This window comes from Lutra lutra, chromosome 6 (assembly GCF_902655055.1).
Source record: "Lutra lutra chromosome 6, mLutLut1.2, whole genome shotgun sequence".
Classification (NCBI taxonomy): domain Eukaryota; kingdom Metazoa; phylum Chordata; class Mammalia; order Carnivora; family Mustelidae; genus Lutra; species Lutra lutra.
Genome location: NC_062283.1, coordinates 122,419,730 through 122,439,505, shown reverse-complemented (window position 1 = coordinate 122,439,505; position 19,776 = coordinate 122,419,730). Strand labels below are relative to the sequence as shown.

The 19,776-nt window shown below is 39.9% G+C and overlaps 1 protein-coding gene across 1 annotated transcript in view; it reads left to right on the top strand.

The window, feature by feature from the left end:
- The first annotated feature begins 505 nt into the window (after window positions 1–505).
- Window positions 506–19,776, top strand: part of MCHR2 (melanin concentrating hormone receptor 2) — a 29,244-nt gene continuing 9,973 nt past the window's right edge. Inside the window, exons 1-2 of the mRNA XM_047735162.1 lie at window positions 506–687; window positions 16,012–16,221. Of these exons, the coding sequence (XP_047591118.1) occupies window positions 506–687; window positions 16,012–16,221 (392 nt within the window). The remainder of the gene's footprint in view (window positions 688–16,011; window positions 16,222–19,776) is intronic.

The following is a 19,776-nucleotide window of genomic DNA, read 5'->3' as shown; positions in this document are numbered from 1 at the left end:
CAGGAATCATCTCAGGAAGTCTTACTGCATTCCATTCCCAAATAATTAGAGTTGGTGTCCCCATGCTCTTTACCGTAGACAGAGAAGAGATGTTTAACAGTGTAAGTGTTGCAGGGGTTCTAGTCAATACTAGTAGACACACAGACAAATAAGAACAGATACCAGCTGTAGATGACCAGTACCAGTGTGTACTGAGTAAGTATCAGCAGTGTTCAAAGAATGTATAATAAGGTGTGGTAACATATGCATATTATCACAGTACACTGTTCTGTAACCTGCTGTTTACATATCCCCTTTGAAAATCTGTGAGGCCATTATGGACAGGGAACAGTCATATTCACCTGGAATCTTATGTTGCGTGGGTTATTGGTACAAAGAAGGCCCCGATAAATACTTTTTTCAATTAAGTTAAAGAAATGTTATGTTTGTGGAACTGCTTAAAAAACTCATTAAATAAATTACTTCTTATCCTTTCACAGCTTTAACCACTGGAAGTTCATAAACAATGAATTCACTTCACTCATCCTGTTGGAACACCTCTGCTGAACTTTTGAACAAATCCTGCAATAAAGAGTCTGCTTATCAAACCCTCAGAATTGTGGATACAATCATCCTCCCTTCTATGATTGGGATTATCTGTTCAATGGGGCTGGTTGGCAATGTCCTTATTGTATTCACTATAATAAGGTAAGAGCTTCTATCGTTTTCCATAATTTAGGCACGTTCCATACTCACTAAATGAATCCTTTTCCCTCTATAGGATTTTTCTTAATGAAATCAGTTTTGGGAAGATTTGGTTAAGAGCATTAAAGAAGGTTCTACAGATATTTGCATCATGTATTAAGTAACATCTGAGTTGCAAAACTCAAAATTAAAAGACAGAAACAATGCTTCCTGCTGGGTTGGTGAATTTTTAGAGCCATGATTCTCAATCTTAGCCCCATATAGGATTACCTGGGGAGCTTTCAAAAATCCTAATACATAGTTTCATCCTAGATAATTAATTCAGAATCTCCAGAGCTGGAGCCCAGGCATGGAGTAAAACTACAACACAACCATTTTATTTTCAACTTTCGACAATAGGATTTATCCTGTGTACAGCTCAGAGATGGTTATACAGCCAATAAAGATGGAATTTCTATATTTATTTTTAAAAAAAAAACAAAAATTCTGCCACCCCCCAGTTGGTTAAAGAGATTATTTTGCACTCACTTGGGCAAGAGAGAGACTCCACTTGATCACCCAAAGATTCGGGCAGTCACCAAGAGTGAGCTGTTCCCCTCAGTATAGACCAGCCCCATGTAGGCCAAACTGAGAGCCATCTGCTCCCAACACCTCCTGCCTTTGTTTCACATCTCCCACCTCACTCAGGTAATTCCCTCCAACCTCTCAACCTCTCCACAGCATAAAGCTCAACCTGGAAAATAATAATAGATTTACTTGTTTCCCATGGGTTCAGAGTTAGTGTGCAGAGTCAATGTGCCCCATCACTGCTTGATATCTTTGCTATCCTGATAATTTTTACATTTACGCTTTACTTGTTTTAATCAACATAAGATCTTTAATGTTATTGCCCTAGTCTCTAATCATGCTTATAATTAAAGAAATCATTAAAGAAAATTTCATCCATGCTTCTATATAAGAAAACACAGTTGAGAGTACCTCCTAGTAGGTGAATATTAACACATAACTACAAGTCTTTTGTGTGTCATATTATACTTACAAAGCAGAGTTGCAATCTCATTTAATCCTCAAAAGAGCAGTACTATTATTATACCCATTTAGGAAAAGAGACTTAGGAGAGAGAATAACTTGTCCAGCATCACACAGCTAGAACGTGATAGTCCTGGAATTGAACTCAGATCCCATGATTGCAAATCCCAGGCTATTTTCTCCACACTAATAAAAACAAGCAAATTGGGGCACTTGGGTAGCTCAGTCAGTTAAGCATCTGCCTACCACTCAGGTCATGATCCCAGAGTCCTGGAATAGAACCCCACATTGGGCTCCCTGCTCAGTGGGAGCCTGCTTTTTCCACTGCTCCTCCCTGCCTGCTTTCTCAAATAAATAAATAAAAATCATTTTTAAAAAATCATCAAAACTAGAAAGATGGCTGTATCTACCATGTGGATAAAAGAATCGTCACAGAAGCAATTAAGAACAAGAGCAGCCATCACGATGGTGATGGAGATGACACTCACCCTCCCTGAGAAAGCTCATAACTGGTCACTTTCCCCAGGTGGTTTCTCATCAGCATGCCCACTTTCAAATTTTTATTGTCATTATCTCTGCAGTTAAGTGTAGCATTATGAATGGCATTTTTTACACCATCCATTACTGAAGATTTATTTAATGTATGAGAATTTTACTGTCAATGAATTCAAGGCATTTTGTATTGTATCCTGTAAAGTCATTTGTGAACATCAAGCATTTTTTTTTTAATTTTAGGTAATTAACATATGGTGCAATATTGGTTTCTGGAATATCAAGCATTTTACATTAATTTTTTAAGTGCTAGAAGTAGTTCAACACAGTATGTATTACTAATACCTATTGCAAGCCTAGCACCAAGGGTTATGAAAATACCAAAGAAATGTGGCCGCATCTGACTCTAAAAAGTTCCCATTTAGTGGAAAAGATAAGATTTAAACACATAATCGGGGTGCCTGGGTGGCTCAGTTGTTAAGCGTCTGCCTTTGGCTCAGGTCATGATCCCAGGGTCCTGGGATCCAGCCCCGCATCAGGCTCCCTGCTTGGCAGGAAGCCTGCTTCTCCCTCTCCCACTCTCCCTGCTTGTGTTCCTCTCTTGCTCTCTCTCTCTCTCTCTGTCAAATAAATAAATAAAAATCTTTTTAAAAAAAGATTTAAACACATAAAATTTAAAAATAATATAACTGGCAAGGATGCGGAGAAAGGGGAACCCTCCTACACTGTTGGTGGGAATGCAAGCAGGTGCAACCACTCTGGAAAACAGCATGGAGGTTCCTCAAAATGTTGAAAATAGAACTACCCTATGACCCTGCAATTGCACTGCTGGGTATTTACCCTAAAGATACAAACGTAGTGATCCGAAGGGGCACGTGCACCCGAATGTTTATAGCAGCAATGTCTACAATAGCCAAACTATGGAAAGAACCTAGATGTCCATCTACAGACGAATGGATAAAGAAGATGTGGTATATATACACAATGGAATACTATGCAGCCATCAAAAGAAATGAAATCTTGCCATTTGTGACGACGTGGATGGAACTAGAGGGTATCATGCTTAGCGAAATAAGTCAATCGGAGAAAGACAACTATCATATGATCTCCCTGATATGAGGAAGTGGAGATGCAACATGGGGGGTTAAGGGGGTAGGAGAAGAGTAAATGAAACAAGATGGGGTTGGGAGGGAGACAAATCATAAGTGACTCTTAATCTCACAAAACAAACTGAGGGTTGATGGGGGGAGGGGGGTTGGGAGAGGGGGGGTGGGGTTATGGATATTGGGGAGGGTATGTGCTATGGTGAGTGCTGTGAAGTGTGTAAACCTGGCGATTCACAGACCTGTACCCCTGGGGATAAAAATATATGTTTATAAAGCTGTAAAAAAAAAAAAAAGAAAGAAAAAGAAAAAAGAAAGGATGAATACCCCAAAAAAAAAAATAAAAATAAAAATAATATAAGACATTAGGAACAATCAAGTGAAAAAAAAAAAAAAAAGATGGCTCAAGTAATGAGTTCCAGGAGGAACTCATGAGGTAATCAGATATTCTCAGGAAGGCTCAAGGAGGAAATAATACCAAGTAGAGGGTTAATAGTCAGAAACATGAGAATGTTTCTAGCTCTCTCTTATTTGCCTGTTGCTCCTGCCCACTTCTCCTTCCATCTTTCCCTCCTACTTCTTGGTATTTTTGCTGTCCTCTCCTAGAGATACATGTAGCGTACCTCTTGGCCTCACTGGGGAGAAATCGAGTTCTTTGCAGAACTGGTTGCATTTTTTACAGGCAACATTTATATGCAAAGACTCTTCAATGTTAAATTTCAGACACTGTGAAAAGTTGTTGAAGAGGTATATGGGGACAGAGAATATTCTTGGTTCCCCTCAAATTACATCAATAGATAATGGTCTGACCCTATCTACCCATCTGGAGACAAAGCTGGAAAAAAAAGAAGAAATGTGGAGTATGAACTCTTCTAAAAGTCGATACTGAGCTGTAATTCCTGGAAACAAATTCTCAGCATAAAACAAATAACCATTTAACTAGAAAAAAGAAAACCTGTGCCATCATACTGACCAATTTATTTGCAATGACTGTAAAAAATCTGTCCTTTCTTTGTATCATTACCATTTCATAGATAATATGTGAGAAGATATATGTTAACGGAGCATTTAAGATGAATCTTTTAGTCTCACAAAAAACATTTGGAAGCAACTTAATTTTAACTTTCATTACTAGGACTTTAATATTTTTCTTTGCAAATTGCTCTCCAAAAATGTATTCATCTTTTAAAAGTCATGTGGAAGCAAATTAATTTTAATTTCTTTTTTGGCTTGGAGTTAATCTAACACTTTTTTTTTAATTGCTCTCCAAAAATTTTAAGGCAATTTGTTATTAATATTTTCATCATGTCTTGCCATGATCTTTTACTTGTTGCCTTCTTAACAGATGGGTGGCCTAATTAGAATACTAAAACTACACTAAAAATAAGGAGAAATAGATACATTTAAAGATTTAGGGACTTTCCTATTTATGATGAATATTTATCTCAGAAAATGAATAGAACTAAAATCAGTAAGATCATTAGTGATACTGGGAAGAAAGCAATGAGCTAACTCATAACTTTGCACAGGAAAACTAGAAACATGTATGAAAAAAACAGATTTGAGGAAGACGGAGTTTCCAGAATAAGAGGTTCTGTGTGGCTATTTTTAAGAGTAAGAAGCAATTTGTGCATTAGGAAGGTGACTATAAAGTAGTGAGGCCAGATCATTACTACTCTGTCACACATTAAATTCACAGCTAGTCAAAAGGAAGCTAGGTTAGAAAATGTAGGAGGGAAATTGGGCCAATTATAATATAATCATTTCTCCCTTTTATTCTTCAGAGAGAGACTAGTGAACTTAACCCTATTACATAACTATGTTCCACAGTCTCAGTGGGCCCTGGGAAGCTACTTCCACAAAGGGGAGGATGTTCTTCTCCATCAGTCCCTCACTCCTACCTCCTGAACACATCATTCACCTGTCTACTAACAGACAGCTTCATGTGGGCAAAGACTCTAAGGGATGCCCTTCTTCCTGATAAATAAAAAGTCCTTGTTCCATCATTCCCTAACCTCAACTCCCTATAAAGTCAACAAATTCACACTAAATCATGAATTACTAAAACACCTTACTTTAAACCCTCCCAATGGTGTCTACATTTTATACAGAGATTACAAGAGGGTCAATGCTTTAATCTGATGGTGGGAGACCAGTTGCTAAGACAGATGGGGAGGGGAAATACTTAGAACAAGACTTCTTCCTTTCTCCAAGCCAGCTTAAATCATAACTACTGGCTCCCTCTGACCCAGCCCTCAGCCATTCTCAGAGTATCAGTCATACATAAGCTCTTGCTGGGATAGACCGTACCCTTGCTGCATACATACCCTATGTTTTAGATACTGCAGAACTTTTCACCTGAAATGGAAAGTTGTTGAGAGAGCCTCCTTGCGACGGTGCACCAAGTGCACCAAGACAACTCTGGAATCTAAAGGGGTTGAATGCCTTGCCCAAGGACACTATGAGGACATAGAAATGAAAATGGAATTCCCAGGCAGTTTCTCTTCCAACTGTATTACACTATGCATCTAGAGCAAGGCTAACAAATATGTCCCTTGACCCTAAACTCTCCCATCCATGCCAATCATCTCCAATATGAGCACAGGTTTGTCCTGTAAGTAGTGCCTGGGTGAAGACGAAGAATTCTTTCCAGCACAGTGTGCTCCAAAAATCACTACTAATCCATTGGGGTTGGTTGGTTCACAATAGGAATTTAATTCAATTAGAGTTAAAAACCTAACGGGGGCTAGTAAGGAAACCCAGAGATACACAAAAGCAGAAAGCTTCTACTCTGTCCTACCACCATCTCCCACCCCAACACCACTTCCCTTCTCCTGGCCCTGAGCTGGATGGAGAAAAAGAGGCAGGTGGTTTTACGGACCTCAGGAGTCTGGGCTGCTTAGTGGGAGCTACAGCCAGAATGGGGTCTGGGGCCATGGAACAGGGACTACGGGATGAAGGTGGAACCATGGATGGAATGCAGCCACTGCCCAGAGACGCCAACAGTAGAAAGAACAAGGAATTGCCCTGGCCTCTCCTCTCCTCCATCTTCCAGTTTCCCCCCAGTAGTGCTTCCTATTGGACAAAAGCAACCAAAAACCAGTTGGCAAGGACACCTAGGAACACAGCTGGAGAAGGTGGGGAATGGATTTGAGAGCAAACTGACCAGCAAAACGGCCTCCTGCGTGTGTGGTGTTATATGTTTCAGCAGTTTTCTTTAATCCATAGCATATATTCTCATTTCTGACTGCAAAATGTAAACACAGTTTTAATAGAAAAAAATTTTTTTTAAAGATTTTTATTTATTTATTTGACAGACAGAGATCACAAGTAGGCAGAGAGGCAAACAGAGAGAGAAGGAGGGGGGGAAGCAGGCTCCCTGCTGAGCAGAGAGCCCAATGCGGGGCTTGATCCCGGGACCCTGGATCATGACCTGAGCTGAAGGCAGAGGCTTTAAACTGAGCCTGAGCCACCCAGGCGCCCCTTAATAGAAAAAATTTTAAAGTCAAAATCAGTCCTATTACTATTACCCAATAGGTAATCACTGTAACCAATTCATATATGATTGCAACATATTTTTAAACACATGTTGACATACATTATTTAGATGTTACATAAATGTATGCTATATACATAATTAGGAATTTTTTACTGAATCAGTATGTTTCCCTTTTGATTAAATATCCTTGCAAACTATGATTTATAACAACTATATAATTTATTGCAGGGTAATGAGGAAAACAGTAATTTGTTTTATCATTCTCCAAATTAGTGAACATTAGATATGGCCATGTTAACCATATGGAAAACATGTTTGCTAAAATGATCACACTAGTCTACATTTTTTATTTTAAATGTTTGAGTCATGAAAGACAGAAGTCTAATGAAGCCTGGCAATGGAAAATCTGGAGATAAATTAGACCTAAAAAAAGAATGCAAGTTATATAGGCAGAGATTTTACAATTTCTCTTTATTTGTGTTTTAATTTCTATGCTGTCAATTTGAGTAAAGAAAGCAGTAATAGACATAATGTGTTATTTTTGTTGCCCTATTATCTTATGCCCAGATCATCTTTTGCTTCAGAATTCTCCTTTTCTATACAGAATATCATTTAGAAACACTTAATTTTTTTAATTGCCAGTTAATGGTCTGTACTGTCCTCAACAATGGAATTACCATAATTCATTATCAGTAAATGATGGGTCCTGTCTGGAGAAGAGCAAGGGCCGTGAATCTAATTGCTGCAATTAGACCCTAAGCAAGTACTTACCGTTTATATCCCAATTCAAATGGAAATAACATCTGCTTATAGGCTAAAATTTATGGGAGTTTTTGTGGTGTTTTTGCTTTGTTTTTTGTTTTTTGTTTTTGTTTTGTTTTGTTTTGTTTTTTTTTTAATTTTATTTTTTAAAAACATATATTTTTATCCCCAGGGGTACAGGTCTGCGAATCGCCAGGTTTATACACTTCACAGCACTCACCATAGCACATATCCTCCCCAATATCCATAACCCCACCCCCCCTCTCCCAACCCCCCTCCCCCCATCAACCCTCAGTTTGTTTTGTGAGATTAAGAGTCACTTATGGTTTGTCTCCCTCCCAATCCCATCTTGTTTCATTTACTCTTCTCCTACCCCCTTAACCCCCCATGTTGCATCTCCTCTCCCTCATATCAGGGAGATCATATGATAGTTGTCTTTCTCCGATTGACTTATTTCGCTAAGCATGATACCCTCTAGTTCCATCCACGTCGTCACAAATGGCAAGATTTCATTTCTTTTGATGGCTGCATAGTATTCCATTGTGTATATATACCACATCTTCTTTATCCATTCGTCTGTAGATGGACATCTAGGTTCTTTCCATAGTTTGGCTATTGTAGACATTGCTGCTATAAACATTCGGGTGCATGTGCCCCTTCGGATCACTACGTTTGTATCTTTAGGGTAAATACCCAGCAGTGCAATTGCAGGGTCATAGGGTAGTTCTATTTTCAACATTTTGAGGAACCTCCATGCTGTTTTCCAGAGTGGTTGCACCAGCTTGCATTCCCACCAACAGTGTAGGAGGGTTCCCCTTTCTCCGCATCCTCGCCAGCATCTGTCATTTCCTGACTTGTTCATTTTAGCCATTCTGACTGGTGTGAGGTGATATCTCATGGTGGTTTTGATTTGTATTTCCCTGATGCCGAGTGATATGGAGCACTTTTTCATGTGTCTGTTGGCCATCTGGATGTCTTCTTTGCAGAAATGTCTGTTCATGTCCTCTGCCCATTTCTTGATTGGATTATTTGTTCTTTGGGTGTTGAGTTTGCTAAGTTCTTTATAGATTTTGGACACTAGCCCTTTATCTGATATGTCATTTGCAAATATCTTCTCCCATTCTGTCAGTTGTCTTTTGGTTTTGTTAACTGTTTCCTTTGCTGTGCAAAAGCTTCTGATCTTGATAAAATCCCAAAAGTTCATTTTTGCCCTTGCTTCCCTTGCCTTTGGTGATGTTCCTAGGAAGATGTTGCTGCGGCTGACGTCGAAGAGGTTGCTGCCTGTGTTCTCCTCGAGGATTTTGATGGATTCCTTTCTCACATTGAGATCCTTCATCCATTTTGAGTCTATTTTCGTGTGTGGTGTAAGGAAATGATCCAATTTCATTTTTCTGCATGTGGCTGTCCAATTTTCCCAACACCATTTATTGAAGAGGCTGTCTTTGTTCCATTGGACATTCTTTCCTGCTTTGTCGAAGATGAGTTGACCATAGAGTTGAGGGTCCATTTCTGGGCTCTCTATTCTGTTCCATTGATCTATGTGTCTGTTTTTGTGCCAGTACCATGCTGTCTTGATGATGACAGCTTTGTAATAGAGCTTGAAGTCCGGAATTGTGATGCCACCAACTTTGGCTTTCTTTTTCAATATTCCTTTGGCTATTCGAGGTCTTTTCTGGTTCCATATAAATTTTAGGATTATTTGTTCCATTTCTTTGAAAAAAATGGATGGTACTTTGATAGGAATTGCATTAAATGTGTAGATTGCTTTAGGTAGCATAGACATTTTCACACTATTTATTCTTCCAATCCAGGAGCATGGAACATTTTTCCATTTCTTTGTGTCTTCCTCAATTTCTTTCATGAGTACTTTATAGTTTTCTGAGTATAGATTCTTAGTCTCTTTGGTTAGGTTTATTCCTAGGTATCTTATAGTTTTGGGTGCAATTATAAATGGGATGGACTCTTTAATTTCTCTTTCTTCTGTCTTGTTGTTGGTATAGAGAAATGCAACTGATTTCTGTGCATTGATTTTATATCCTGACACTTTACTGAATTCCTGTACAAGTTCTAGCAGTTTTGGAGTGGAGTCTTTTGGGTTTTCCACATATAGTATCATATCATCTGCAAAGAGTGATAGTTTGACTTCTTCTTTGCCGATTTGGATGCCTTTAATTTCCTTTTGTTGTCTGATTGCTGAGGCTAGGACTTCTAGTACTATGTTGAATAGCAGTGGTGATAACGGACATCCCTGCCATGTTCCTGACCTTAGCGGAAAAGCTTTCAGTTTTTCTCCATTGAGAATGATTTTTGCGGTGGGTTTTTCATAGATGGCTTTGATAATATTGAGGTATGTGCCCTCTATCCCTACACTTTGAAGAGTTTTGATCAGGAAGGGATGCTGTACTTTGCCAAATGATTTTTCAGCATCTATGGAGAGTATCATATGGTTCTTGTTCTTTCTTTTATTAATGTGTTGTATCACATTGATTGATTTGCGGATGTTGAACCAACCTTGCAGCCCTGGAATAAATCCCACTTGGTCGTGGTGAATAATCCTTTTAATGTACTGTTGAATCCTATTGGCTAGTATTTTGGCGAGAATTTTTGCATCTGTGTTCATCAAGGATATTGGTCTGTAGTTCTCTTTTTTGATGGGATCCTTGTCTGGTTTTGGGATCAAGGTGATGCTGGCCTCATAAAATGAGTTTGGAAGTTTTCCTTCTATTTCTATTTTGTGGAACAGTTTCAGGAGAATAGGAATTAGTTCTTCTTTAAATGTTTGGTAGAATTCCCCCGGGAAGCCATCTGGCCCTGGGCTTTTGTTTGTTTGGAGATTTTTGATGACTGTTTCAATCTCCTTACTGGTTATGGGTCTGTTCAGGCTTTCTATTTCTTCCTGGTTCAGTTGTGGTAGTTTATATGTCTCTAGGAATGCATCCATTTCTTCCAGATTGTCAAATTTGTTGGCGTAGAGTTGCTCATAATATGTTCTTATAATTGTCTGTATTTCTTTGGTGTTCGTTGTGATCTCTCCTCTTTCATTCATGACTTTATTTATTTGGGTCCTTTCTCTTTTCTTTATGATAAGTCTGGCCAGGGGTTTATCAATCTTATTAATTCTTTCAGAGAACCAGCTCCTAGTTTTGTTGATTTGTTCTATTGTTTTTTTGGTTTCTATTTCATTGATTTCTGCTCTGATCTTTATGATTTCTCTTCTCCTGCTGGGTTTAGGGTTTCTTTCTTGTTCTTTCTCCAGCTCCTTTAGGTGTAGGGTTAGGTTGTGTACCTGAGACCTTTCTTGTTTCTTGAGAAAGGCTTGTACCGCTATATATTTTCCTCTCAGGACTGCCTTTGTTGTGTCCCACAGATTCTGAACCATTGTGTTTTCATTATCATTTGTTTCCATAAATTTTTTCAATTCTTCTTTAATTTCCTGGTTGACCCAATTATTCTTTAGAAGGATGCTGTTTAGTCTCCATGTATTTGGGTTCTTTCCAAATTTCCTCTTGTGATTGAGTTCTAGCTGTAGAGCATTGTGGTCTGAAAATATGCAGGGAATGATCCCAATCTTTTGATACCGGTTGAGACTTGATTTAGGACCAAGAATGTGATCTATTCTGGAGAATGTTCCATGTGCACTAGAGAAGAATGTGTATTCTGTTGCTTTGGGATGAAATGTTCTGAATATATCTGTGATGTCCATCTGGTCCAGTGTGTCATTTAAGGCCTTGATTTCCTTGTTGATCTTTTGCTTGGATGATCTGTCCATTTCAGTGAGGGGAGTGTTAAAATCCCCTACTATTATAGTATTATTGTTGATGTGTTTCTTTGATTTTGTTATTAATTGGTTTATATAGTTGGCTGCTCCCACGTTAGGGGCATAGATATTTAAAATTGTTAGATCTTCTTGTTGGACAGTTCCTTTGAGTATGATATAGTGTCCTTCCTCATCTCTTATTATAGTCTTTGGCTTAAAATCTAATTGATCTGATATAAGGATTGCCACTCCTGCTTTCTTCTGATGTCCATTAGCATGGTAAATTCTTTTCCACCCCCTCACTTTAAACCTGGAGGTGTCTTCGGGTTTAAGATGAGTTTCTTGTAGGCAACATAGAGATGGGTTTTGTTTTTTTATCCATTCTGATACCCTGTGTCTTTTGATTGGGGCATTTAGCCCATTAACATTCAGGGTAAGTATTGAGAGATATGAATTTAGTGCCATTGTATTGCCTGTAAGGTGACTGTTATTGTATATTGTCTCTGTTTCTTTCTGATCTACTACTTTTAGGGTCTCTCTTTGCTTAGAGGACCCCTTTCGATATTTCCTGTAGAGCTGGTTTGGTGTTTGCAATTTCTCTCAGTTTTTGTTTGTCCTGGAAGCTTTTAATCTCTCCTTCTATTTTCAATGATAGCCTAGCTGGATATAGTATTCTTGGCTGCATGTTTTTCTCATTTAGTACTCTGAATATATCATGCCAACTCTTTCTGGCCTGCCCGGTCTCTGTGGATAAGTCTGCTGCCAATCTAATATTTTTACCATTGTACGTTACAGACTTCTTTTCCCTGGCTGCTTTCAGGATCTTCTCTTTGTCACTAAGACTTGTCAATTTTACTATTAGGTGAAGGGGTGTGGACCTATTCTTATTGATTTTGAGGGGGGTTCTCTGAACCTCCTGGATTTTGATGCTTGTTCCCTTTGCCATATTGGGGAAATTCTCTCCAATAATTCTCTCCAACATACCTTCTGCTCCCCTCTCTGTTTCCTCTTCTTCTGGAATCCCAATTATTCTAATGTTGTTTTGTCTTATGGTGTCACTTATCTCTCGAATTCTCCCCTCGTGGTCCAGTAGCTGTTTGTCCCTCTTTTGCTCAGCTTCTTTATTCTCTGTCATTTGGTCTTCTATATCGCTAATTCTTTCTTCTGCCTCATTTATCCTAGCAGTGAGAGCCTCCATTTTTGATTGCACCTCATTAATAGCTTTTTTTATTTCAACTTGGTTAGATTTTAGTTCTTTTATTTCTCCAGAAAGGGCTTTTATATCTCCCGAGAGGATTGCTTTAATATCTTCCATGCCTTTTTCAAGCCCAGCTAGAACCTTGAGAATCGTCATTCTGAACTCTATATCTGACATATTACCAATGTCTGTATTGATTAGGTCCCTAGCCTTTGGTACTGCTTCTTGTTCTTTTTTTTGTTGTGAATTTTTCCGCCTTGTCATTTTGTCCAGATAAGAGTATATGAAGGAGCAAGTAAAATACTAAAAGGGTGGCAACAACCCCAGGAAAATATGCTTTAGCCAAATCAGAAGAGATCCCAAATCATGAGGGGGGAGAAAGGGGATAAAAAGGGGTTCAGAAAGAAAAAAAAAAAAAGAAACTATTAAAAAAAGAAAGCCGATAAAGAAAAAATATAAAAAGGGGAAAAATATATATATATATATATTAGATAAACTATTTAAAAAACGTTAAAAAAGAAAACGGTAAAAGTTAAAAAAATTTAGCAGAAGAAGAGAAAGAAAAAAAAATTGAAAAAGAAAAAAAAATTAAATTAACTGCAAGGCTAAAGAATCATGGGGAGAAAGCCATGAGTTCCGTGCTTTGCTTTCTTCTCCTCTGGAATTCCGCCGCTCTCCTTGGTATTGAAACTGCACTCCTTGGTAGGTGAACTTGGTCCTGGCTGGGTTTCTCGTTGATCTTCTGGGGGAGGGGCCTGTTGTAGTGATTCTCAAGCGTCTTTGCCCCAGGCGGAGTTGCACCGCCCTTACCCGGGGCCGGGCTGAGTAATCCGCTCGGGTTTGCTGGGTTTGCTTTCGGGAGCTTTTGTTCCCTGAGCGCTTTCCGTAGAGTTCTGGAAGACCGGAATGAAGATGGCAGCCTCCTGGTCTCCGGCCCAGAGAAGCCGAGAGCCCGGGGCCCCACTCCTCAGTGTGCCCTCAGAGAACAGCGCCCAATTACTCCCGTCACCCTGGCCTCCGGCCGCGCTCCGAGCTTACCGAGCCTGCGACCGGTTCAAGGAAACCCCGAGTTTCGAGCTTACTCCTCGGCTCTGTCTCTGTAGCCGGCTTCCCTGTTCTAATACCGGTAAGCTCTGTGACACTCAGACACCCCCGATCCTTCTGTGACCCTGTGGGACCTGAGGCCGCGCTGACCCCGCCTGGGCTTCACCCCAGTTAAGCCTCTGGAGCGATGTCCCTCAGCGGAACAGACTTTTAAAAGTCCTGATTTTGTGCTCCGTTGCTCCGCCGCTCGCCGGGAGCCGGCCCCTCCCCCCGCGGTCTATCTTCCAGTCGCTTTGGATTCACTTCTCCGCCAGTCCTACCTTTCAGATAGTGGTTGATTTTCTGTTTCTAGAATTGCTGTTCTTCTTCTCTTCTATCTCCCATTGGATTTGTAGGTGTTTGCAATCTTTAGATAAGCTATCTAGCTGATCTCCCGCTACCTGAAGTAGTCTCAGCCTGCTACTTCTCCGCCATCTTGACTCCTCTCTCTGTTTTTTGTTTTTTAATGTGGAAATTTTTCTACCTGACCTCTAGGGTCTATCTATCCTCCTTCATCCCTGCCCATCTCCCATTGCCACAGGCCTGGAGAAAACAGAGAGGATGAGAGACCAAGGACAATCCTTGGCTGCTTTTCTGGTTGACAACAAGATCTTTTCCTCAAATCTCTTCTCAGTTTGGGTCTTTCTGATATGAGTCACCACCAGCTGGGGACAAGGAGTCAACATAATTTATAGTGGCATCGACAACGCCCAGAGTGTGGTTGCTGAGTCAAGTACTCAACGGCAGTAACTTCCCACACAACGTGGACTTGCCAGGGCCTGGGTAAAATATCCTCACTGACTAATATCACAGGAGGATTCACTGGCTTAAAAATAAAATTCACGGGCTGTAGAATTTTCAGCCAATGAATAATAAAGACACACACTAGCCTCCAAGCGAGGAGCAAAGCCCTGAACTAGCAACTGTGACATAATATAACCTTAAGGCTAATTTTTTATGTGCTCTTAAAAGTCTTATTTGTCCTCAGTTCAGATGCCACTTCTGCCAAGAAAACTGCTTTGACTGTCCCCAAGGGAGGGACAGAGGCCTGTTTTGTGTGCTCCCTGTGCTTGCTCTAGCTTTCTCTCATCGCCCTGTGGGATCATGTATCTAGATGTATCTACAGTACAAACTCTTTGATGCTCTGGTTTATAGATTATTTAGCTTTGCTGCCCCAGAGCACAATATTATGCTTGACCTATAATTGGTATTCAATAAAATATTTGTTGAATTAAGGAATAGCATCTCCCAGATAAAGATGTTACCTGTTTATTGTTGTATGTCCCAACTCCTTGAACATAGGGACCAAGTAAATTTTTAATTTAAATTTCTGCTCTTGGGAAATTCTTCTGCCTATGAAGAAGAGTGCCATATCTAGGTAGCATTGAAATCACTCCCCTCAGCAGAAGCCATGAGATCATCCTCCCTGCCTCTACCAGTTTACCTTTTTCAGATTTCTTCTCTACATTGTCTGGATTTTGACATCTTAATTTATAGTCTTTGCTAGTGGGTTAAAGTTTCTTAGGATATTTCTAAGTAAAGGTTGAAATTTCTTTAGCAATGACCTGTTAGGATTGACTTCCACTTCAGTGGGGGAAAAAAAATGCATTATATGATGGAAACCATTTGTTTTCGCTATTCTGCTATCTTTGGTGATAGGCATAAGCAAGGACTTAGCCTTTCTCTGGAGTAAGCTTCAAGTTGGTATAATTTATTGCTATGTAGAAACTACCTCCAAAACTTAGTGGCTTAAAACAATAAACATTTATTATCTCACACCATTTCAAGGGGTGAGAATCCAGGAACAACTTAACTGGGGGGTTCCTGCTTGGAGTCTCTCACCAAGCTGCAGTTACACTCCTCTCCAAGGCAACAGGAGCATCTACTTCCAAAGTAGCTCACTCACACACCAGGAAGACTGGTGCTGGCTGTTGACAACATGTGGACCTCTCCATGTGGACATCCCCAAAGAGTTGCTTGAGTATCTTCCCAAGATGGCGGCTGGCTACCCCAGAGAAAGTGATCCAAAGGAGAGCAAGGAGGAACCCTATAATGCCTTTATATTCTATGTCACACATTGTCATTTCCACCAAATTCCATGTGTGAAAAGTGGGTTACTAAGCCCAACCACCCTCAAAGTAACGGAACTAGGTTCTACCTTTCAAAAGCAGTATCAGAGACTTTGTGGCCATATTTTTAAGCTACCAAAGTTAGCTATTAGATATACAGTTCAGAATGTTTAAATATGCACAAGAGTAAGCATTTGTATGTGCATTTGGGTAGGTGTTCCTTTAACTTCTTTTTAAAATTCATTTTGATAATTAACAATTTGCAACAGGTGGCATAAATTGAAGAAGGTGCATACTGTCAATACCAATCCTCAGTTTCCATGCTTTTCTTTCAGGTCCAGGAAAAAAACCATTCCTGACATTTATATCTGCAACCTGGCTGTAGCTGATCTGGTTCACATCATTGGAATGCCTTTTCTTATTCATCAATGGGCCCGGGGAGGAGAGTGGGTGTTTGGGGGGCCCCTCTGCACCATTATCACGTCACTGGATACCTGCAACCAGTTTGCCTGTAGCGCCATCATGACTGTGATGAGTGTGGACAGGTAAGTAAAGAAACTTTGAAATAGCTTAACATAATTCAGAAGTGCCTGTTATTTCCCACTGTCATCCCAACTTAAGCAACATTGGTGCTGGTTTGTAACAGCCAAGTTCCTCTTCCTTTGCTAGTTTCACTGGAGGACTTAAAAATCTTCTTTCCAACTTTCATAGAAATAAATTTTTAATGGAAAACTTAAGACACTAAAATCTCCTTTTTGAAAATCATTCTTTTTAACTTTAGTTTTATTTATAATTCATTACAAGATTAAAAAAAAATATCTGGAAATCATGAAAGGTTGGAAGCCAGAATGAGTGTATCGTTCTTGCAATAAGGAAGCTGAGGTCCCAAGAAGTGAGGGGCTTTTCTGAAGGCACTTGGCAAGTCAGTGGCAGAGTTGAGAACTAAAGTAGGTCTCCTCACTCTGTTCAGGGCTCTTTCTGGTATGTTCAATATCTCACTGGTATGTTCAATATCTCACAGACTCCTGTGATCACCTAGCAACTTGAAGGAATCTGGGGAATAGATCTGGGCTCCTGAATAGCTATAAAGAGATGTTCCAGTACCAGGAAGACCATACTTTACAATTTTTATACCCCTTGTTATGACTGGTTAATGCAAATGCTACCATTTTACATAATTAGAAGTGCATTTGACTGTGACCTGGAATGTACCACAACCATATTCACCAACAATGTAAACTAATGTTATTAAAGGAGACGATAGTGATGGTGGGTACTTGTAAAGCCAGTGAGTGGTGGAGCCCAGTCCAGGACCAAGCTGTCTCTAAAGAGGTCAGGTTGCTAGTAATTACCTCCTTAACTGGCCTCTGTGGGAAGCAGGCAAACTAGGATGTCCCTGCATCATTCAGAAGCTAGGACCTCCAGACTAGGTCTTAGCAGCTTTCTCCAAATAGAAACAAGCCCTAAAGACACAGTATTATGCATAACAGGAATTGTCTCAGAGAACAACCCACATAAAATCTCCATCCATCTTCCCATCCCTACCCCAAGCCAGCACACTTAACCGCCCCACCCCGATCTACTTTATCTTTCTCCCTTGTTGCCAATATATCACATAGTTTAATTTATTTTGTGTGTGCATGTATGTGTGTACTGTTTATTGTTCAGCTTCCCCTGCCCCTCAAAAGTAAATTCCACAAAGGCAGGGTCTTTGATCATTAATACATCGCAAGTATCTGTGTGACAGTGCCTGGCACAGGGGTGCTCAGAAAATATTGATGAATGAATGACTCTCAGTCTTGAGGGCTATGTTAAATTTCCCTGGGTCCATCTGTGACTCCTTCCTCAACTCTGCCTCTTTTACCCTTCCACATGTGCCTTTGGGGTGGAGAAGTGATGAGCACTTTTTCAAATGAATTAACAAAGGAATAGCAAGGTTTAAAGAAATCATTCACTGAGTCATTATTATTCAGACATGAATAATGATGGTGATGTTCAATGTACTTTTTATAACCTGTTGCTTTCCTATAAAAGAATTCTCAAAATATAGAGTGTGCTTCTCAATTTATAATTAACACCGCATTTTTAAAATCAATGTACTGTGTAGGTCTGGTTAGTTCAGCTGATGCCAGCCAAGGCTGAAAGTGTCTTGAGTAAAGGCTGGTGAGCCTGCCAGCATCCCAACACAGGGAGAGGGCTCTGCATAGGGCAGGCCCACAGTAAGAAACTTAAGTACAAGTCTTACCAACTGTAATGCCATTCTCAGAGATAATAAAATTTCTTGAAACCCTAAACCCTGAAAGCAGGAGAGTATTGGCTTTTTCTTTAAAGAAGGGAAATAGTACCTCTTCTGTAAACCTCTTACACAAATAAAGAGAACGACATTGTCCGCATTGGAACAGACCAGCTGTACACATTTCCTAAGGCTCACAGGTTCTTTTACTGTGAGTGAATGTGTACATGTGCATGTTTGTCTTATACACCTGAATTTCATTTTTTTTAATCTAGTGGACACACTATGCTAAAATTTTACTTCAGAATTAAGACACTAAGACCCTTATCCTTCTCTCTGCCCTCACTGGATTCTATAACCAGAGAAAAATGAAGTTTCTATAAAACTGAACCTTTTCCTCTTCAGCATTTCTTCAAGTTCCAACTGTACTACATGCATAAAACTTCAACAATATCTGCAATTTTGTAAAAAGAAATGTACTTCTCTTTGCAAGGCCATAACCATGTCAGTGCCATCAGCAAGCCTTAGTGCTTATACATTAAGTTGTTTTAATTGTGAATTCAATAGAGCCCAAGTTTCAAGTGTTTCTGATCATTTTCATCCCTCTTTCTCTGGTAAGTAATATCTACATGTATGTGTAGCGTTTCAAAAGTGGGTGCCTACCTCCAAATCAATACCAAAAAAGTTCTGTAAACATCCAAAATATTAAAAATATATACCTCCAAATGAAAGCTGCCTAGACTACTTTTGTAAATAAATTCTCTAGAACTTCAAAAGTCAGTAAGCAGAAGCCAAATCCCCTATTCATTTATTCACTCATTCAGCAAATATTTGAGTACGACTATAGGCCAGGACCTATGCTGGATATAGGAGATTCAGCAGCATTAAACTAACAGTCAAGGTTCCTTCCTTCATGGGGCTTCCGCTCCTGAGATGTAGACAGACATTAAGTGAAGAGTCACATAGGTGAATCTGTATTTCCACACAATGATAGGTACTAGGAAGGGAAAGGAGAGTTCCCCTACAATCTGCATATATAGTCATGGGCCCTTGTATAGAGTGAGTGGTCAGGCTTCTCTGAGACACAGACTGTTACACAGAGACTCAAAGGAAGAGCAAGAGCAATCAGAGGGAGCCAGGCAGGTAGGACAGCATGCGCCTGGCCCTGAAAGGGAAGAGAGCTTGAAGGGAGGCCAGGGAGAGAATGACACAAGCTACATCCTGAGGGACAGGCAGTACCAGGCGAAGAAAGTCTTTGCAAGCAATGGTAAGAACTCTGAATTTTATCTGAAAGGCAATGGAAAACCAGGGAGGGGTTTTCAGCTGGAGGAAGGAAGGTGTTGCAGGGAGGATACAATCAGAGAAGATTCCCTAATCTATTGATGCCATGACTCCATCACCCTTTAATCCCAGACAGAATGATGGCTGGGCATCTGTACAATCACTGCTTCATTCCCTTCCCCAGCAAGGGAGTGGGGGGAGGAGTCCTTCTTTCCTTAGCCACAGGTAATGAAGGTGCCGTATGCAGGAGGAGGAGTGGCTAAGGAACCATGGGCCACAAGAGTCTCCCTTCATGCCAAAGGTTCCCTTAACTAAGTATCCCTTAGAAAGTCCTGCCTTTTATGCAAAATTGAAAGAACAGGGGAAAAGAATTTTATTTTTATAAATCTTCCTTAAGTAGCTCTACAAACATTAAATGACCATCAAAACATATTTTACATTAATGTAATGTCTACAAATACTGCCTTCCAACACCAGCACCTCCAGCAGAAGTGCACGTTCACTAACACTTTTCCTTCTGGGTCTAGCCTCTTTAGTTTTCAGTTGGGTCTGAAAAATTCTTCTTGGATTTCCTAGAGAACCAAAT